The following is a 22,942-nucleotide window of genomic DNA, read 5'->3' as shown; positions in this document are numbered from 1 at the left end:
AATAAAATATAAAACTCTTCTGGTTAGCCTTCAAAGTCTTCCATGTTCTGCCCCATCCTCAACCTTTCCAGGCTTTTTGCACCTTATTCCTAGACCTGTACTCTTAGATCTAGCCTCCTTGCTGTTCCTGGAACAACACACTCCCGTCTCTCAAATCCAGGCCTCCATACCTGTCAAGTTCTCTCTCCTCATCTGTCTCCTGGCTTCCCTGGTTTCTTTCAAGCGCCAGCTAAAATCCCCCCATATACCATTAGTTCTTCCTGGTGCCTCTTAATTCTAGTGCCTTCCCTCTGTTTATGATCTCTACATCATCCCGTCTGTAGTTTGTTTGCACGTTGTCTCTCGCATTAGACTGTGAGCTTCTTGGGAGCTGGGTCTATCTTTTGCCTTTCTTTATACCTCAAGGGCTTAGCACACTACTTGTCACACAATAGGCACTTAATTGGTGAAGTGATTTGTCCAAGGGTTAAACAGTCAATATCTGTCAAAGGGAAGACCCAAATACAGGACTTTCTGACCCCCCCCCCCATGCCATGTCATTTCTTATTTTACAAGCAATTTCAGAAAGTCCTGCACATGGCCTTGTATCAACTTTGCCCCAAGTGAACATTAATGCTTAAATTGTCACATTACTGGTTCTGCTCCATCCGGGACACATACTCAGTGGGAAAAGGCTGATGCTTGGACCTTGCCAGTCAGCACCCTTCCTCCCCCACTCAAAATTTATTTGTATTTATTTACTTTGTCTACATTCTGGCTGCTAGAGAAGGAAATGACAAACTATTCCAGTATCTTTGCCAAGAATACCCCAAATGGGGTCACAAAAAGTCAAACATGACTAACCAACTAATCAACAACAACAAAGACTGTCATAGGGTGGTGGAAAGCGTGTTGGGTCAGGAGTCAGGAGCACTCATCTTCATGAATTCCAATCCAACCCCAGACACTTAATAGCTTTGTGACCCTGGGCAAGTCACTTAATCCTGTTTGTCTCAGTTTCCTCATCTGGAAAATGAGCTGGGGAAAGAAATGGCAAATCCCTCCAATATCTTGGCCAAGAAAATCCCAAATGTGGTCGTGAAGAGTCAGACATGGCTTGACAACATTAGATGTCAATATGAGGTGATTTCCTTCCCCACCCTATCTTAATCCTGCTCCCCCATCTTTTGTGACAGCCTACACATCAGAAGTTGTGTATTGAATTCTAGGAGTCTCTTACCTTCTTTCTCTGGGATAATGTCTTTCCCCCAAATTAGGGCACATTTTGTCCATCTGCTTAAGTTCACCAAAATGTGGCCACTGCGCGTGATATAGCTTCTTGGAGTTACTGCTAAGAGTTGGGGGAATCAGGTGGACACTAAAGGTAGAAAGCAGACCTGGAAAGTGCTCAGCAGCCCTTACACCAGAGGTACTAGTCTTTGCTGAAGACACCCTACACCCTGGATTAAGGTTAAGAAATGGCCAGACGTCACAAACATAAAATGAACCCAATAAACCAGGTACTTATAAAATTCTAGTCACATATGGAGCTTCTCCCAACTGGTTTAATTGCAACCATAAGCACAAAAGAGAGCAATTCTAATTCTTCATGTTTGTTTTGAATATACGCAATATTTCCCAGTGAATGTCAAATTTTCATTTATGACCTAGTTACTTATGTCCTGTAGAAAAATCTGTGATTTCAAAGTTATATCCTCACTTGTTTTCAATGTTTTTGCTTCCTTCCTTTTACTTTTTAATCCCAATGTTGAAAAAGCTAGAAAAACAATCAAGGTTTGGAAGGAAAAAAAAATGATGCCACCTCTACCTGAAATGCCATACTGCCCATGCCATCAGCAGTACCTAGGGGATGAGAAGAAAGAAAATTGATTCATCCTGGGCACATTCAGGAGATAGTGCCTCTTGTTGTATGCTTAGGAAACTGGGAACTTGTTTCAGAAACATGCTTCATGCAGTTAATTTTGTGTGTAGGATTTCTTTTAGAACCATAAATATCTATGTCATGTTCTCAGTGATGTGGACACTTTCCCCTATATGCATATCAGACCAGCAATTATCTATTATACATGCAATTCTTAATTCTTTGCCTGGTCATCTCCCCATTTCCCCAGTGGAGGGGGCGGGAAAGAGCAAGATCAGAAGATAAATGGGTAACTGCTCCTTCTAGTGGGTGCACTAGGTCAAAAAACAAAAAAGGAAGACTTGAGCAAGGACTATCTGATTTTTACTATACACCTAACTAGCTCCCAAGAGGATTATCTAGGAGGTTATGTAGATATTTAAATATAAGGGGACTAAAAAAAATAGGAAATGAACTATCTCTTCCCTTCTCTTTCCTGTGTAAACATTTCTTTTAAAAAAAAATCTATTTTCAGTTTTCAACATTCACTTCCACATAGTTTTGAATTTCAAATTTTTTTTAACCATTTCTCCCCTCCCCCCACCCCAGGACAGCATGTATTCTAATTACCCTGTCCTCCAATCTGCCCTCCCTTCTATCACTGTCCTCTCCTTCTCTTAGCCCCTTCCCTTCTATTTTCCTATAGGGCAAGATAGATTTCTACACCCCATTGCCTATATATCTTATTTCCTAGTTGCATATAAAAACAGTTTTTGACATTCATCTTTAAAGCTTTGAGTTCCACATTCTCTCCCTTCCACCCTCTCCATCCAACTTCATTGAGAAAGCAAGGAATTTGATATAGGTTATACATGTGTATTCATGCAAAACACTTCCACAGCATGTTGTGAAAGACTAACTCTATTTCCCTCTATCCTGTCCCACCCTTCATTTATTCTATTCTCTTGTTTGACCTGTCCCTGTACCAAAGTGTTTGTTTCTGATTACTCCTCTTCTCAAACTTCCATTCCCTCTGTTATCCCCCCTCTCTTATCCCCTTCCTGGCTTCTTTCCTCTAGGGTAAGATAAACTTCCATTTGAGTGTGTGTGTTATTCCCTCCTGAAGCCAAATCTAATGAGAGGAAATCTCACTTATTCCTTCTCATCTTCCCCTTCTTCCCCTCCATTGTAAAAGCTCTTTCTTATCTCTTTTTATGTGAGATGATTTACTACATTCTACCTTTCTCCTAATACCTTCCTCTTTCTCCTAATACCTTCCTATCAACACAATATTCTTTTTTAGATATCATCCCTTCCTATTCAGCTCATCTTGTCAAGGCCTGACTAGTGGCTTGTGCTGAAGGTGGGATCTCTGGATTCGGACTGCGCTGCACAGACTACACACTTGTCTAGAGGTCTGCTGATTTGCAAGAAGGTGGCACTGTGCTGGTGGATTGTTCCAGGCTAATGGATCCCTGCTGCAAGCCCCTTCTTGTGAGCCTGGATGCTTCAGCTGCTCCCCTTGCACCTCGCTCACCTCCCACCCCAATGAGATAGAACTTTCTTTACCGTGTTGGCAAGCTGCTTTCCTTCTCCTAGGTCAATTCTGAGATGCTTTTCTAGTTGTTTGGAGGGGAATTTGGAAGGTCCTCAGATGGTGCCATCTTGACACCTGAAGTGCTAAATCGTCTTAGTTCATATCTGCATTGTATAGTTTTGCCTCAGCAATCTGGTTGTTAGCTTCAAGATGAAGTCCAGAGATGTCCAGAATTGAGGTGAGTTGACAAGCTGATTCAGTCCAAATGATGATCCAAGTAGCCCTTTGTAGATATAGACTCAGAAAGACATCATGACTGAAGTACTCCCTGATGCATGAATTGAAAGATAATGATGGTATGGGGTTGAGGATGGGTGCCTTGTGATCCATAGATTCTCTCATCCCCATGTCAATCATTCAAGTTACACTCCTGATTAAAATTAAATTAAAATTAAACATCCTCTTCAGAGCATCATGCAGATCTCAAAACACTTTCCTGTTGTTAGCCCTACTAATGTATTATTTCCATTACAGTAGCGAAGAGAAGCCCTGTAAACTATATTACTCAACCTCTCCAAGCCACTCATACCCTTGAGAAATGTCAGGGGAAGATAAGTGGAGTTATAGTTCTTTTTGGTTTTCAGAGAGTAACTACCATGGACCATGGCTGAGAGTTGGTTCTTGATTCTTTGGGGTAAGTGGCAAGTGACGTCTCTTCATTATCCATTGCTTTACTTGTGATCTAATCATTAGAATACTTCCATGGACTGCCTGGTAAGCAGAATCACACACAAAAACGGATATTTCTCTAATATTTTAAAGTTTGCAAAATGCTTCTCTGGGAACCATCACAATTGACAGGTATTGTAAATAATATTATCCTTATTGTACAGAAGGGAAAACTAGTCCCCAGAGAGGAGAAGAATTTGTCTGGGGTCACCCAGTTGGTGATAGTCAGACAACATTATATTAGAATATTAAAGATTCTCTGTACCTATACCTCTTCTTTTCAGAGGAGGAAACTGAGGCTTAGAAAAGGCAGGGAACTGCCCAGCACTGCCCAGATAATAAATGCCAGTGTCAGAATAAAATGTTAGTGATCATATTGCTCAGCTTCCTCATTTGACAGATGAGAAAATTGAGACCCAGGACAGGGAAAAAATTGGCCTAAGTAATCATGCTACATTCTCTAAAAATTTGTTATGTTACAATGACTGGGCTGACCCTGAAGAGCAAGAAGTCTCTTCTTTTTTTTTTTTTCCTTCTTTATTTATTTATTCATTTAACTTATAACATTCATTTTCACAAAATTTTGGGTTCCAAATTTTCTCCCCTTTTGTCCCCTCCCCCCACCCCAAAACACCAAGCGTTCTAATTGCCCCTGTCTGCCAATCTGCCCTCTCTTCTATCATCCCTCTCTGCCCTTGTCTCCATCCTATACCCCTTTACCTGTGTTTCTTATTTCCTAGTGGCAAGAACAGTACTCGACAGTTGTTCCTAAAACTTTGAGTTCCAATTTCTCTTCCTCCCTCCCTCCCCATCCCTTCCCTTTGGAAGGCAAGCAATTCAACACAGGCCAAATCTGTGTAGTTTTGCAAATGACTTCCATAATAGTAGTGTTGTGTAAGAACTAATTATATGTCCCTCCATCCTATCCTGTCCCCCATTACTTCTGTTCTCTCTTTTGATCCTGTCCCTCCCCATGAGTGTCGACCTCAAATTGCTCCCTCCTCCCCATGCCCTCCCTTCCATCATCCCCTCCACCCTGCTTATCCCCTTATCCCCCACTTTCCTGTATTGTAAGATAGGTTTTCATACCAAAACGAGTGTGCATTTTTTCCTTCCTTTAGTGGAATGTGATGAGAGTAAACTTCATGTTTTTCTCTCACCTCCCCTCTTTATCCCTCCACTAATAAGTCTTTTGCTTGCCTCTTTTATGAGAGATAATTTGCCCCATTCCATTTCTCCCTTTCTCCTCCCAATATATTGCTCTCTCACTGCTTGATTTCATTTTTTTAAGATATGATCCCATCCTCCTCAATTCACTCTGTGCACTCTGTCTCTATGTGTGTGTGCATGTGCGTGTGCATGTGTATGTGTGTAATCCCACCCAGTACCCAGATACTGAATAGTTTCAAGAGTTACAAATATTGTCTTTCCATGTAGGAATGTAGACAGTTCAAATTTAGTAAAGTCCTTTATGACTTCTCTTTGGTATTTACTTTTTCATGCTTCTCTTCATTCTTGTGTTTGAAAGTCAAATTTTCTTTTCAGCTCTGGTCTTTTCATCAAGAATGCTTGAAAGTCCTCAATTTCATTGAAAGACCAATTTTTCCCCTGAAGTATTATACTCAGTTTTGCTGGGTAGGTGATTCTTGGTTTTAGTCCTAGTTCCTTTGACTTCTGGAATATCCTATTCCACACCCTTCAATCCCTTAATGTAGAAGCTGCTAGATCTTGTGTTATCCTGATTGTATTTCCACAATACTTAAATTGTTTCTTTCTAGCTGCTTGCAATATTTTCTCCTTGACCTGGGAACTCTGGAATTTGGCCACAATGTTCCTAGGAGTTTCTCTTTTTGGATCTCTTTCAGGTGGTGATCTGTGGATTCCTTGAAGACTTATTTTGCCCTCTGGTTCTAGAATCTCAGGGCAGTTTTCCTTGATAATTTCATGAAAGATGATGTCTAGGCTCTTTTTTTGATCATGGCTTTCAGGTAGTCCCATAATTTTTAAATTGTCTCTCCTGGATCTATTCTCCAGGTCAGTTGTTTTTCCAATGAGATATTTCACATTATCTTCCATTTTTTCATTCTTTTGGTTTTGTTTTATGATTTCTTGGTTTCTCATAATGTCATTAGCCTCCATCTGTTCCATTCTAATTTTGAAAGAATTATTTTCTTCAGTGAGCTTTTGAATCTCCTTTTCCATTTGGCTAATTCTGCTTTTGAAAACATTCTTCTCCTCATTGGCTTTTTGAACCTCTTTTGCCAATTGAGTTAGCCTATTTTTCAAGGTGTTATTTTCTTCAGCATTTTTTTGGGTCTCCTTTAGCAGGGTGTTTACTTGTTTTTCATGCTTTGCTTGCATGTCACTCATTTCTCTTCCCAGTTTTTCCTTCACCTCTAACTTGATTTTCAAAATCCTTTTTGAGCTCTTCCATGGCCTGAGCCCATTGAGTGGGCTGGGATACAGAAGCCTTGACTTCTGTGTCTTCCCCTGATGGTAAGCATTGTTCTTCCTCATCAGAAAGGAAGGGAGGAAATGCCTGTTCACCAAGAAAGTAACCTTCTATAGTCTTATTTTTTTTCCCTTTTCTGGGCATTTTCCCAGCCAGTGACTTGACTTCTGAGTGTCCTCTCCACCCCCAGGTCACCTCCAGATCCGCCCAGCCAGCACTTGGGGTCTGAGATTCAAATGCTGCTCCCCAGCCTCAGGGCTTTGGGCAGGGGCAGGGCTGCTATTCAGTGTGAGATTAAGTTCAGGTGCTCAGGTGGGGGCAAGGCCGCCTCACGGGCTCAGTTCCCTCAGGGGGTTTATGCGGAGACCTTCAACAATGGAGCTGAGCTCCTGCCTTCTTGGGGAGCCTTGGTCTGCTCCTGCCTCCACTGCTGCCTCCCGAGGGGGCCTGAGTTATGGGGGCACCCCACACCTCTCTTGACCTGCTGAAGAGACCCTCTCACCGACCATTGTCACCTGTGGGTGGGGGACCCGCACGGCCGCTGGAGATTCTGTCCCTGAAGCCTGCTCGGATCCGCTCCTTTCTGCGCCATGCCGCCAAGGCAGGGTTGGGCTCTGCTCCAGGTCCAGGGCACGAGGGACCTTTTGCGAGAAGTTTTTAGGCTCTCTGGAGCAGAAATCTCCTCCACTCCATTGTTCTGTGGCTTCTGCTGCTCCAGAATTCGCCGGTGGTTCTTTTTTTACAGATATTTTATGGACAGGGGGTTCAGAGGTAGCGTATGTGCATCTTTCTACTCCACCATCTTGGCTCCACCCCCCCTTCTTTTCAAGACATGATTCTGAAAACGAATATTCTGTCAAATATGGTTTATAATTTGCTTAATTTTGTTGAACTACTTTCTCTCTCTCTCTTTCTATATATCTCCATGTGTTTCTGTCCTCCTTCCCGTCCTTGTTTCTGTCTCTTTCATTCATGTCAGGGTAGCTAGGTGGTGCAGGAGATAGAGCACCAGTGCAGGAGTCAGGAGGACCTGAGTTCAAATTTCACCTCAGACATTTGACACTCACTAGCTGTGTGAACTTGGGCAAGTCACTTAACCCCAGTTGCCTCATCCTGGGTCATCTCCAGTCATCCTGATGAATATCTGGTCGCTGGATTTAGATGGCACTGGAGGAGAAGTGAGGCTGGTGACTTGCACAGCCCTCCCTCCCTCAAAACAAAGTCAAGTGCAAGTCATGTCATTATTTCTCTGATGGCATAGTCTTCTTTTGCAATGAAGAATGAACACACACACATTCATGTCAGGTATGGCTCCCTTATTTTGAAATAGAAGTGAAGGAAAAATAAAATACATCAATAAAAATTTTAGAAATGAAGAAAATTCCAGTCTATTAGCCTTGTTGGCATCCAGTTCCCATTTTTTTGCTTCCTTGCAGGGATGAGAGTTTTTTGTTCCCATGCTCTCTTTCATGGGACTTTGTGATAGGCAAAAATGCTGGAAAGACAAGGTTGATGCTATAATAGGTTAATGTTGTTGAAAACATTAAGGCTTAAATATCTCAATTCTTTACCCTTACCCTTCTCCCATTGCTCATGGCATCAAGCCGAACTAATTTCTACATGACAAGCTTTCAGGATACTAAGTCAATCAATTAACAAGTATACATTAACAATCTGCTATATACTGGGGTAGGGATGAGGGGACAGATAAGTAGTGCAGTGAATAGAGTGCCAGGCCTGGCACCAGGAAACTCATCTTCCTGAGTCTAAATCTGGCCTCAGATACTTACTAGCTGTGTGACCTTGGGGAAGCCACTTAATCCTGTTTGCTTCAGTTTCCTCATCTGTAAAATGAGCTGGAGAGAAAATGGCAAAATGCTCCAGTACCTTTGCCAAGAAAACCTCAGATGGAGTGTCAAAGAGACAGACATGACTGCAAAGACCAAATAGCAACATGTGCCAGGAACTCTGCTAAATTCTGGGGGCACAAATATACAATCAAAATATTCCTTGGCTTCAAAGAGCTTACAGTCTACGTGAAGGAAACAACACATGCATAAATACAACATATATACAAAGTAAATACAAGGCAGCTTCACTGGGGCTCTTGGAGGAGCTAACCACTGGAATGGGTTTTGAAGGAATCTAGGTCTGCCAAGATTCTTCAAGGAGGAGCAAGAGTATTCCAGGCATGGCTGAAAGCCTATGCAAAGGTACAGAGAAATGAATTGTTTGTGAGGAAGAGCACGGAGGCCAGTTTGGCTGGACTATGTAATGTGTGAAAGGCAGTAATGTATAATAAATCTTAGAAAGTAGATTGGAACCAGATTATGAATGACTTTTAAAAGTAAATAGCCCAGGAGGTGTTTTAACCCAGATGTATGGAGCCACATTGATAGCTGAGTCGAGAATGGATTAGAGAGGGAAGAGACTTGAAGCTGGGAGACCAATGAGAAGTCCATTACAATAGTGGTAATTGTGTGGGTGGAGAGAAGGAGATGAACATGAACAATATCGTAGAAGATAGACAGAGTATTGAAACCAGCTCAGACTGGCTCAAGAGAGTTGATTGCTAAATTCTCAGTGTGTACATTCACATTTTGAAAATCAGCAAATGCTATAAATCGGGGCTTGGTTTATTATTTTGTTAATTGTCCAGACTTTAAAAAATGATGAAGAAAATGCCAATCATGCAGATTAAAAGTGTATCCTAAAGACAGTTTCTCTCCTTGATAACTGGTTGTTAAACATTTACCAACATATTACTGAAGATGAGACAGATTTGTTGATTGATTACATAGAAGGGGCATGGAGGAGTAAGAAGTCTAGGATGATACCAAGGTTTCGATCGCGTAACTGTTTCTTAATGTCACACATAAATTATATTTCCATCTTCCTTTGAATGGCAGATCCAGCAGGAAGTATTTATGCCATTAGAAAAGACAAATGAGGCAGCAGCTCAAGGCTGTTTCTGAGATATGTGCCTGCTTTTTCCTTCAACCTCAATATGTGGAATAACATATTCAGTGCATTAGAGGCATGGGATATTTAAAGCAAAGCTCTACAGTCTCTGGAAATGGGAAATGGGTTGATTATTGTCCAGCATGGTCATCACCAGATGTTCCCTGAGTGCCTATTTATGTATCTTATGCATTGAGGTAGGTATACTCTAGTTCTAGACTGGTCATTAATTGGCTGAGTATCCTAGAGAAAGCCACTTAACTTCTCTGAGACCAAGATAAAATGAAGGGATTGAACTAGGTCAGAGGTTCTCATGAGATCTGGATTCTCTAAATGTTTTAAAAAAATATTTTGATAACTATTTCAATGCCGTCAGTTTCCTTTGTAATTCTATGCTTTAAAAAAATTGTGCATTTAAAATTATTTTTCTGAGATGCGGTCCCTAGGCTTCACCAGACTGACTGCCCAAGGAGGGGGCACCAAGAAGATTAAGAAGTTCTATTCTGGATGAATACTCTAGTTCCTTCTAACTCTGACACTGTTATTCTGTGACACCCTCTGCTACCCTTGGAATGTACTTCATAGAGTCTTATAATCCCTAGAAGTAAAATAGTTTAATGGGAAGAGCCCTGGACTTGAATCCATATCTTCTCTTCCCTGGTCTCAGTTTCCACTTGTGTACAATGAGACATCTAAGCCTAACCTCCATTACAATTTGAAGAGTCCGTAGACTAATAACTTGAGTGACATATGGCATTGGACTTGGAGTCAGGGAAGTCTGGGTGTCAGTCACTTACTAGTTGTGTGACCTTGGGAAAGTCCCTTGACCTCTCTGTGCTTCAGTTGCACCATCGGGAAAATAAGGGGTGTTGGACTCAATGATAGTTCTTATGACCAAAATAGGTGGAAGAGGGGGAAAAAAAACTTAAAAAACTAATTGAAATGTTAGAATCAACTGTCCATCAAAGAGAAATTAACAAGGAAAAAACATGTTATGAAACAGAGTGGAAAGAGTCATACCGTTGGGGGTGGGGGTTAGCACTCCTGGTTTCAGTCTTTCAATTCTGGCTCTGACACATATTGAGGGGATAACCAAGGACAATTCCCTTGAGCTTCAGAAAGCTCAGTTTCCTTATCTGTAAAGTGGGCATAATATTACCTGCACTATCTTTTCCTAGGGTTGTTGTAGAGATCAGAAGAAATGATAGGACAGCAATAGGGTCATAAGAGTTAGGATTGAAAGGCCCCCTAGTGATCATCTCTTCCACACAGTATCCTTTCTTCCTGCTCCTATTGCATAGATGGGGAGACTGAGGCATGGGGAAGGGAAGTGATTCACTCATTGTCCCACAGGTCATATTTGATCAAACTGGGATTTGGGTCTAAACACAACTTGCCTCTCAGGGTTGCTATGAAGAACACATTTGAGTAAATTCTAATGCCTCAGAGAAATGAGAGTTACTGTTAGCAAATGTCCATGCAAGATGCTGGAAAGTGCTTCAGGGGTTCCGGGAGCTCATCCCTGGGCTGGTGCCTTACTGAAAGCTCCCACCTCTGTTGATTATTTTCAATTTAATCTGTAAATGCCTCCTTTGTACATTATTATGTGGCTCTTTTCTTCCCCATTAGTCTATGAGGCCCTTCTCTTTTGCGTTTGTTTGTAGCTCCAGCACTTGGCATAGTGCCTGGAATATCATAAGCACTTAATAAATGTTTATTGACTTGAGAGTGGGAGCCTCCCTACAGATGTGTAGATCATAATCAGCCCCACCTTCCATCCTGTGTGATCCTTGGCTGGACCATGAATTGTGTGAAAGGGAATAATGTGTAGGAAAATGTGAAAGGTAGACTAGAGTCAGAAAGGCTTTGTGTGACAAACAGCACAGTAAGAATTCCATACTAAGAGGTCATAGGGAGCCACTGAAGATTTTTGAGCAGTGGAGTAACATGATCCTATTTGTACTTTAGGAACATCAGTTTGGGCAACTGTGTGGGTAGTAGATTGGGAAGGGGAGAGATTGGATATAAAGAGAACAATTAGAGGGCTTCTTATGCCCAAGTGAAATATGAGGAGGGACTGAGAAAAAGATGATTATAAGAAGGAGAACCAATAAAACTGTGCAACTGTTTGGTGAAGTGGGTGGTAAGGGAGAGTAGGTGGTTGAGGAAGACTTCTGGGTTTCAAAGCTCAGTGTCTAGAAGGTTGGTAGCTTCCTCAACAAAAAGAGGGAAGTTAGGAAGCAGGAGGATGAGAAAGGAGGGTAAGGGAAAAGGTAGTGAGTTTAGACATGTTGAGTAATGAGACATGCAAGTGGAGATGTCTAGCAAGAAATTGACAAAGATGACCTGGAACTCAGGGGAGAAATGAAGAGTACATGGGGACAGCTGGGGAGTCATTTGCACAGAAATTAATTAATTAAATTAATTAATTAAATTAAGCACATAGGAGAGGCTGAGATCATACGGGGGGGGATAAAGGAAGAAGAGAGTGGAGGATCCAAAACAGAATTCTGTGAATATGTAGACTTCTAGGGGCAAGCAACAGTCCTGAAAAGGAGACTCAGGAGAATTGGTCTGAGAGGTAGGAGGAGAACTAGGTGACAGCAGTCTTAAAAATTCAGAATGAAGAGAGAATCTGGAAGAAAGGTGTTGTCAGCAGTGTCAAATGCAAGCAAGGTCAAGAAGAATGAGGACTGAGAAAGAGCCATTTGATGATGGTGATAAGGAAAAAAAAACAGCAACCTCATTCTTCTTTACCTACAACCTTAACCCTTCTCTACCCTTAACCTTTATTCGGAGAATGAAGGACAACAACTAACCAGGCAAGAGTGGCTCTCTCTATTTTGTTTAGGTTGAAGGTTCAGAGACAACATGTAAGTCAGATTCTAATACTGATTGGCACAAAAAATTTGATCTGCTCCATTTCTGACCTGTGCCTCCTTAGGCAGCTTGCTGAGCCCCGTCTCTCAGGGGTTCACCGTATTGGTGCTGGACTTCATGGGGACACGTGCTCCAGCTCATTACTCCTGAACTCAAGTGGTCCATCAGCTTTATCCTCTCCAGTAGTAGGAATTAAACACATATGCCTCCACACTTGTTGACTTTCTCTCTTTAAATATCTTCTAACTTGTTAAACACTGTAGAAATCAAATATCATTAATGGTTCCCTGTTACACCTAGAGTACAATATCTTCAGTCTGGCATTTAGAGCCCTCCACCTCCTATCTCCATTTCTAGTCTTTCCCATTGTAGAGATCTTCCCACATTTTGGGTTATAGTCAAACATGTTCGCATCCCTCATTCCATCTCCTGCCTTCATGACCTTGTACAGGAGGCCCACAGATTTCTCCATGGTCATACAGCTAGTGTGGGAGTTGGGTTCTAGATTGAAATCCCCAATGCCAAATACACTGCTCTTTCCACTCTATTCTGTGAATTTTCAGTTACTTTGCTTGTAGCTTTTCTCTAGGCAGAGATCAGGCATGGGGAAGAGAGATGAATCAGCTCAGTCCCTTTGGCTACTTACCAGTAGCCTGAGTTAGAGCTCATTGCTGGAGGATGTGGACCTAAATTGAGTTTGGGGAGGGGGGGGATTACTTCCTGATATCAGTGGTCAATGCAGTCCATGTTTTCCTATATTAGATAGAAAATGTTAACTCTGTGAGGTTAAAGGTAATTGCCCCTCTTACTCTTCCCTCACCCCAACAAAACCAAAGCTAACTTCTTCCTAATTGCTTGCTGGCACTATGGTTACTTCATAAGAGTGTAGATTGAGGACACTGAGGATACAAAGCTATAGGAGAAGAAACACTTGTCAGACAGATGCCTCACAGCACTGGCATTAAAGAAGCTAAAGATATGGAAAGTGGACCTTCTGGACCTTCTCCAGGCTACTGCCCTTGGCAGGCCATGGAGCATTTCTCTAACCCATGGATTTTTCTATCCAGGGGATCCCTCGTTTTTGTGTTGGTGGTATCTCTGAGGAAACGAGTTGACAATATAGAAGCCATCTGACTTTTAAAAATTTGCTTCCTACACCCAGGAAACCCCTCTGACCAGTCACTCTTCTCCTGTAGCTTCCTGTCCTCAGTGTCCTACGCATTCCAGATGTGTCAATGGCACGTTCTGTACCTGCCAGGATGGATATGTCTAAGTCAGGGGAAAGATTGTTCACTCACTCTAAAGAGAGGTGCATAGGTAAAGAGGACTCTGGGAGGTCTCTGGGGTGGAGGAAGTTGAGGGGTAGCAGGCATGGGAAGTTTAGAAAAGGGGATCTTTTCTCTGATAATATACAGTGAGAAGGATAAGGTGATGTAGATGTGAAACTTAGCTCATCAAGGAGCAGGAGAAAGGTTATTGAGGAGATTCTTAAGACAGAGCCCAGGGAACCCCTGACCCACTCATGAGTCACTGAATCATAGAATTTCAAAGTTAGAAGGACTTCAGGGCCATCTGGTCTCACCCATACTGGCTAATGAATTCAATGTGACTGCCAAGTGACTGGGTGTCCAACATTTGCCTGAAGACCTCAGACAAGGAGGAAGCCACTACCTTCTGGGGCAATTTACTTGAATTTTTGCTAGCTCTGTTAGGAAGTTTTTGCCTTACATCAACTATACATTTGCCTCTTCATAATTTCCAGTCATCCATCCTGTTTCTTCCCCCTGTGACAAATAGAATGAATCTATTACCTCTTTTACATTGTAGATTTTTAAGTACTTGAAGATAGCTATAATGCATCCCCTGGGCCTTCTCTTCTCCATACTAAAATCCTCCCTTCCTTGAACTGGTTCTCATATGGCATGGACTCAAGATACTTCAGTATCCTGATTGCCTGCCTCTGGATATTCTCCAATTTATCAGTGCACTTCAAAATCTGTAGAGCTCAGAAGGAAACACAGCCCTTCTGATGGAATGTGATAAGGGCAGTGTATAGCTGGACAACCACCTTCCTATTCCTAGAAGCTGAAACGCAAGATCACACTGACTTTGACTGCCTTATCACACTATTGACTCACGTTGAACCTGTGGTCTACTGAAATTCTCATCATTTTAAGACGAAGTGCTATCTAACTATGTATCTATCCATTACATTTGTGTTTCTGACAATATTTGTTACTTGGAGAACATTAGAATAATAAATGCTTTCTTCTCAGAGATCCTCTAGAAGTTCATGTACAATTTTCACTGGTCTACTTCTGTATCTATTTACCTGAAAGGTATGGACATTGTGATACCTGGATTCAGATCTTACCACTGTGTGACCTTGGGTAGCTACCCCTCTATATTTTAATTTGTTTATTTGTAAAATGAAAGAACTGGACTAGGGTCTCACCTCCAAATCCTTCCATTTTGTTGTATACCTTTGAAATTGGGTCAGCTAGGTGGTGCAGTGGATACAGCACCAGTGCAGGAGTCAGGAGGACCTGAGTTCAAATCTCACCTCAGACCCTTAACACTCACTAGTTGTGTGAACATGGGCAAGTCACTTAACCCCAACTGCCTCCTCCTGGGTCATCTCCAGTCATCCTGATGAATATCTGGTCACTGGATTCAGATGGCTCTGGAGGAGAAGTGAGGTTGGTGACCTCCATAGCCCTCTCTCACTGAAAACAAAGTCAAGTGCAAGTCATGTCATCATTTCTCTGATGGCATGGTCTTCTTTGGCAACGAAGGACAAACCCACAGATACCACCCACTGATGATCACCTAGTAATCACATCCGTCAATTGTTCCTGTATGCAAGGATGTAGTTTGTTTGGGCCAAATGATATATACACACATATATACATATACACATAATAGATATGTATATATGTGTATGTATGTGTGTACACATATATATATGTAGATATCTATCTATCTATCTATCCATGAAGTTCAGCTAAGGAGGGATTGACTTCAACCTGAGGTAAACAATCAACCAATCAACCAACATGTGTATATATATGTGTGTGTGTGTGTGTGTGTGTATACATATACATATATATTTATATGTATATATATATATATGACCATTGAAGTCAATATATATGACCACTGAAGTCAATTCCTCCTTAGCTGAACTTCCAACTGAAGTCCTAGCTCCCAGTTCAGTATCTGTGCTGGAAGGCTCAGAGCATCATCCTTTTAGCTAGAATGTAGTGGCTAGCTAAAATGTGAAGTATGTGTCCAACTACGTAAAACGCTATTTTCCTTCTCTCTTACCCTTTCAATGAGGAAGTGGTCATTTCCCACAAAGACCCTGTGCTTTGCAAACAAGCAAAGAGTTCTTTCCTATTTAAGAGAATCAGGTTGAAAACTGATTTCTTCCTTGTCGGTCCTTTCATTTTTTTGAAGGATAAAACTAGTGTTAAGTCAAGTTTACAATGCTTGGTTTTTAAGAGAGATAGAGATAGAGAGACAGAGAGGAGTTCTAGCAGATTTCAGGAAAATTGAAGTCCTCATTATTATTATATCATGTTTCTGTGCTAGGCATGTGACTTACTTCCTGAATTCTGCATCTCCTTCTGGCTAGGTAGAATTGGAGTTACTCCAATGATAGAACTGTTTTTGTTTTTCCTCCATTTATCTTCTCTCAAATGTATTCCATAATACTTCTTCCTTCAAGTTCCTAGATTTAAGCATATAAATCTTAATGTACAATGCTATGCACCTGCTTTATTCCCATCACTGTTTCTTTTGAATAATGTATGCCCAACCAGAACTACATTCCAATCATGAATCTCATCCCCAGGTCTCAGTGATACCCACAAAGTCAGATTGGCTTCCTTGAATTCAGACCTATAATTTAATCTCACATGTTGGCTAAATTGTCTGTATATGTACATAGAAATTTGAGATCATAAGCTTTACTACTGGGCTTTTTCTTGGATTTTATGTCCTTTGAAATTCTGGTGGTATTAGCAGCAATTCTTCATCTTGATTCATGGCTCTCTTTGCGGTGTTTTGCTTGATAGATACACATAGTTTAATTTTATTGTACCATTTACACCTGAATTTGTTGTAGTCATTGTGAATATTATTTTATGATTCTTCTTTGTTCCTTCTGCATTAGTCCATATAAAATTTTTTCCTGTGTGTCTGAACTGTCATTTTTTAAGAAGGGAAAATTTTCCATCGCATTCATGCAACAGTTTGTATAGTCATTCCCCAATTTGTGAGCAGCCACTTTATTTACAATTCTTTCCTGTCACAGAAATTCCTGCCCTGAATATTCTGTCTATGTAGGACCTTTCTGGCTCTTTGATTTTCGTGGGATATATATGTCTGGCAGATGAGAATTTTCTAGCAGCATAGTTCTCTCCTCATTTCCACCTCCTGCTTTCTGTAGTTTCCTTCAAAACACATTGAGACACGTAACAAGCTTTTCCAGTGTCTGTCTCTGCCCAGCCTTTCCTCCTTTCAACCAAGGCATTCCCTCTGAAATTACCTGCCATTTTACACTGCATATACCTTCATGTATAAGTTATTTGCCTGTTACCTCTCCCCTCCCACATTGAACTGTGAGCTCCTTGAAGGAAGGGATGTGTTTGTTTTTCCCTTTCTTGACATCCTCAGTGTTTACCATAGTGTCTGGTAAACAGGAAGCATTTAACCAATACTTGGTGACTCGCTTCCTCTCCCTCCATCTCCCTATCCCTCTCTGCTCCCCCTTCTATCTCCCCCCCACACTAACACACATAGTAAATACACAGTAAAGGTGTGAGCCAACCTGCTTTGTGAGGCCTAGGAAGGAAGAAGATTTGAGAACAGAATAGACTGGGGAAAGTTTTTTTGAGGAGACAGCTTAGGTGGGCTTCAGAGAATGGGAAGGAATTCAGTAGGAAATTTGTAGTGGCATGTGTGTGTGTGTATTTATGGAGTGTGTTTTTGTGGGTGTGTCTGAGAAAGAGAGAGAGAGAAAGAGAGAGAGAGAGAGAGAGAGAGAGAGAGAGAGAGAGAGAGAGAAGGGAGGGAGGGAGAGAGGGAGGAGAATAGAAGCAGAGAGAAATAGACAGACAGGCAAGCAAACTGTGTAACAAAGTCAAGGGAAAGGGGAAGAAAATGAGCATCAGAACTTGTCAGTATATGTTTCTTTTCCCTCCTCTCCATCTTTGGCTTTAGCCTCAGATTGAAAATGTAGAAGCTTTTAGTCAGATGGGTCACTATGACAAGGTTTTCATCATTGTTAGTTGTTTTCTGGGCCTGTGTGCTGGTACAAACTCCCTTTAAAAACAAAACCAATCAATACAATACAATCTCGTTTTGACTGGCTACATGTCCTACCAGACGGGATCTAATTCAGGGTCTCTTTGGCTCATTCTCCTTCCCTTTGACCCCAGATCAGTCCTTATTTTTGCCAGTTTTTAAGAATTGCTACTGGAAAAAGGGACTACGGTTCTAAAGTGCAGTGGAGACAGACAGCTAGCCTAGAGAACAGTTTAAGTGAAACTCATTCCCCACAGGTGCAGCCCTGTGGGAGTCCTTCCTCCATCCCTTCCCCATACCCACCAGTCATAGTTGGGTCCCCAGCCAAGGAGACCAGTGGGAACTGAAGTCCTTGCTCTGATTGGTTCTTCTCAGGTGAAAGTGCTGTGGTTTTCTCTCTGATTCTACCCTGGGGCACATCATCGATGGATCTTTCTCTGAGGACAGGTATTTTCAGAAGGTGGACAATATTTCCCTAAAGTTGAGGGTAGTGAGTGGAACCATCAGCCAGGGACAAAACAGCAACCTCACCAGCTGTGCTATTCTGACCTGTCAAACTTTAGGTGAATGAAAGCCATGACTCTCAAGGGCTATGAGGGTGAATATAGATCATCTTGTCCAACTTCTTCATTTTCCATGAGGGAAACTGAGGCTCAGAGGACAGAGTGGCACTAACTGAAGTGAGAGGCAGTTGATGTGTGGATCTCAAAGCACTGAATAGAGATTGTTTTATTCATTGTGCTCATTGTGCTCATTGTGCAATTGAACTCCAATTCTACCTAGCCAGAAGGAGATGCAGAATTCAGGAAGTAATGAGCACCTCAAACATGGCAATAGGTGCTTAATAAATGTTCATTAGTTGATTAATTGACCCTCTTTCCAAATGGCAATATCCTTTTTACTCTACCCCCCTGTCCATGGTCCCTGGACTGGACTCACAAGCTTATTCCTCATAGGAGTATTGAGGGAGTCTTACAGAGTGACCAACAGATTCCAAGCCAGTTTTCTTTCACATTCATGGTTGTTTTCTTTGTCCTTCTTTTTCTTTCTTTTTATTGGAAGGCAGTCAGAGTTACATGACTTGCCCAGGGTCACATGGGTATTAAGTGTATGAGGCCTGATTTGAACTCAGGTCCTTCTGACACCAGATTTAGCACTCTGTCCCCTATGCCACCTAATTGCCCCTTTATCCTTCATTCTTTAAGAAGACCAGTGACATCAGAGGTGACATCTTGACTTGTTCGTGAATTGGATGTAAGTGAAACAGAGTTGCACAAAGTCATCAGTCTCACTCTCTCACCCAAAGTGGCAGGACAAAAGTCAGGATGACTGATGATGGCCTGGGTTTGGGCTTGGATTTAAAATGAACCTTTTCATTTTGGTTTCTTTCCTGGCTCTCAAGATATTATTCTTTATTTAATTTGGATATCCTTCAAGGTCCCCTTCCTCTGCCATGGTGCTGAGAACGAAGCAATACTTTGTTAATGGTACTCAAGAAATTCACCCTGAGTAAAGGCGCAAATGCTCTTCTTTTCCCAGGAAAGTTACAGCCTAGGCCAGCAGGTCACCCTCTGTGTCTACTGGAAAAGCACCCAAGAGGGGGCTGGCTGGTCCACGGAAGGCTGAAAATGAATGACACTCATACCACCTGCAATTGCAACCACCTATCCACCTTTGCTGTCTTGATGGCTCTCATCAGCCCTGTATCCTGGTTCTCATAACACATTCATGTCTCAGCATTGCCAGGAAGCATCATCTCACCCTCATCCTTTTCCAGTCTTTACTTATTCCATTCTACCTCCTATCAGAAAGTTGTGTACATTTCTAGTTATTTCCATTTCTAATTTCTAGCTGTTTCTATTTATTTCAAAACCTTCAATTTGAGAAAGCCTCTAGAGCCCATTTTGTTCAGACTCTTTGGTTTATTGTCCAAGGAGGAGTCATGCTCCAAGGACCACAGTCATGCTGCTAGGAAGTTATGGCTCTGGGACTTGAAATCTAGTTTCCTGACTTCCAGTCCACTGTGCTTTCCAGTAGCCACACTGAGACCTACAGAATAGAACTATATTAGAATGTAAGTTTCATTCATTCCTTCAACTAGAATGTAAGTTTTTTCATTCATTCATTCAACTAGAATGTAAGTTTCATTCATTCATTCAGCTAGAATGTAAGTTTCCACAAGACAGGGTTTGAATTTTACTCATTTCACTATATACTGTACAGATATTTTCATTAAATATTTGTTGAATTAAATTGCCAGCACCCATGGGGCATTTGGGAGCCCTTGCCAAGCCTAAGGCTTGGAAAAAAATACATTTGCAGAAATTCACCAAACTAACAATACTAGTTAGCATTTGTACAGTGTGATCCTTACAAGAGCTCTGGGAGACAGGTGTTATTATTAGCCCCACTTTTTAGATGGGGAGGCTGAGGCAAATAAAGGTTAAGTGATTTGCCCAGGGTCACACAGGTAGTAAGTGTCTGAGGCTAGATTTGAACTCAGGTCTTTCTGACCCCAGGTCTAGGACTCAATTCAACACATCCAATGCTGTCAGGTTCTCTAATGTAAATTCTCATCCTATACTACGTCACTCAGTACAGTAAATTCCCACCCCACATTTTGATGACATTCCAAGAGGCAAGAAGCATATGAGACAGGAGATTCATAGGATGTCTTTATGCAAAAGAGGCCTAAGGGAATCATAAAGTCTAACCTCTTTGTTTTATAGGGGCAGAAGCAGCTGATGCCAATTGGTGGACAGAGCCATGGAGTCAGGGAAACTCTGAATGCAAAACCTGATTTGGGCATTTACTAGCAGTGTGTGACCTTGGGCAAGTCACTTAACCTCCACTTGCTTCAATTTCCTCATCTGTAAAGTGAGAATAATAGTAGTGCTTACCTCCCAGAGTTGTTATAAGGATCAAATGAGATAATAGCTGTAAAGTGCTTAGCACAGTGCCTGACACATAGTAGGAACAATATAAATATTTGCTATTATTATTATTACTATCTTCATCATCATCATTAATACTACTTCACCTCTCAATCTTTCCCCTCATCTGTAATCCTGAGAGAGTATCACCCATATCCCTGGGTTGTTATGAGGAGCAAATAAAAAGTGCTTAGCCTGTACTTAGCAGGTACTTATAAATGCTTATTCTCTCCCCCTTATAGATTAGGGCATGGAGACCCTAGTGGTAAAGTAACTTATTTAAGGTCAGAGAATTCCAAAGGAGAAGTAGCAGGATTCAAACCCAGACCTTCGGATGTTGAGGATGAATCTTTTCTGCTACATGTGGTTCTATCAGTCTGATATCTAGAACACTGACTTGGATTTCTCCTTTGCTGGGCCATAGGTGGAGGATGGGGTGCTGACAGTTATCACTTATGTGGGGCTCCGCCTCTCCCTGCTGTGTCTCCTTCTGACTGCTCTCACCTCCCTCCTGTGCCTAGCCATCAGGGGCACCAACACTTTGCTCCAACTGCAGCTCTCCCTCTGCCTCTTCCTGGCTGACCTTCTCTTCCTCATTGGCATAGACCAAACAGCAGATAAGGTAGAAGTTAAGTGAAACTTTTGCAGAGGAAATCAACTGCACAAAATGAGGTTCATTGACTTTTTTCTGCTTAAGAATGAGTTCATTCATTATAATTAATAAGCACAGGATGGAAGACAATAGAGGCATTATGGCATTCTCTCTTCTGTTTGTTTTCAGAAAGGAAATCTATTTATCATGCTCTTGGATGGTTTAGGGCAGGAATGAGACAATCTCACATGGCCTCCTTTTAGTCTAGAACTTTGTGATTCTTAGTAGAATGCTCCAAAAGACCAAAAGAACTGAATGTTATTCTACCGTTGTCTTGCCCTGAGGCAACCCTTGTGAGTCCATGTGGACGTTACCCTCCATGCATCCACCAAACATCTCCATCGTTTCTATATCCCCTCCTCCATAGGTCCTGTATTCCATCATTGTGGGGGATTACATGACCTGTACCTGGCTGCTTTCACCTGGATGTTCCTGGAAGGATGTTCCTGCACCTTTTCCTCACTATCAGGAACCTCAAGGTTGCCAATTACACCAATGCAGGTCAGTTCAAGAAGAAATTCATGTACCCTTTTGACTATGGGATCCCAGTTACGATTCTGGCTGTGTTTGCAGGGATTGACCCCAATGGCTATGGGATGGTTAAGAAGTAAGAAAAGTCATAGCATTTCCCCACTGGAATAACTTACGAACCCAATTTATGTTCTAAAATTCAGTCTTTTCCATATTTCCCAATTTAGTTTTACAATTCAAGATCCTTCTCCCACAAGCCAGGATTTTAATTGATTGCAAGATTTCCCATCCTTTTAAAATGTATGCCTCCTGCTGTCAAGGTCTATGATAGGTCACATTGCCATTCCAGGGAACCCACGTGTACCAGGGGCTTTTCCTAGGTGCAGTTCAGAGAGCTCTTTCCAGGAAAAGCCTTTCTTGGCCCTAAGCATTGTGGCAACAATGAGATGTATCTGCCCAGGGCCTCCACTATTCATACAAGCATTTGTAGTTCAGAGTAGTCAAGTCAAAAGTTGAGAAAGGAAATAAAAATTTTGCTCGACATCTACCACACTCAAAACACTGTGTTAGGCACTGGGGATGTAAAAATAAGAATAACATTTATTGCTCTCAAGTATCTTAATGGAGTTTAATGGAGTCAGGGAGGAGAAATGAGATGTTCAGAAGTAAGCATTTTAGGCAGAATGTGATAAATAGGTGACATTGGGTGGGCTAAGTATCTAACTGGAGGTGCTACCAGAGTGATTCTCATTCATACCCTTCATTCGTTTGCTTTCTGCATTCTACAGAGAGCAGTAGACTACTATGAAATTAATTAATTAGCCAGAAAGAGGCGTAATATAATATTGTGGCCAACACTTGGCATTAACTTAGAGGCCACCCGCACAGAGACTACCAGTGTGCAGTTTTTCCCAGTTCCAACACTGCCTACAAGATGGTTCTCTGATTACACAGCAGTCATCCACTGTTCCCTCATGTTGGCCTGAGCTCTCAAATTCCAGGCAGCTACAGCAGGCCCCAGGGTTTATATAGATCTAGGGGTATGATCTAGAATATATTCTAAATTGCCCCAAATAAAAAAATCCCTTCACTTCTGTTCCAAGTCCCATTTCCCCCACTTGGAAACTCATTTATGACCAAGTTCTCTTGAAGGAGTTGGCAATATGTGTATGTGTGG

The 22,942-nt window shown here is 41.7% G+C and overlaps 1 protein-coding gene across 1 annotated transcript in view; it reads right to left on the bottom strand.

The window, feature by feature from the left end:
* LOC140502246 (adhesion G protein-coupled receptor E2-like) overlaps window positions 1-21,636 on the bottom strand; it is a 53,653-nt gene extending 32,017 nt beyond the window's left edge. Inside the window, exon 1 of the mRNA XM_072606537.1 lies at window positions 21,609-21,636. Within this exon, the coding sequence (XP_072462638.1) occupies window positions 21,609-21,636 (28 nt within the window). The remainder of the gene's footprint in view (window positions 1-21,608) is intronic.
* Window positions 21,637-22,942: the final 1,306 nt, after the last annotated feature.

This window comes from Notamacropus eugenii, chromosome 4 (assembly GCF_028372415.1).
Source record: "Notamacropus eugenii isolate mMacEug1 chromosome 4, mMacEug1.pri_v2, whole genome shotgun sequence".
NCBI classification, from domain to species: domain Eukaryota; kingdom Metazoa; phylum Chordata; class Mammalia; order Diprotodontia; family Macropodidae; genus Notamacropus; species Notamacropus eugenii.
The sequence above is the reverse complement of the archived record's forward strand: the minus strand, read 5'-3'. Positions and strand labels throughout refer to the sequence as shown.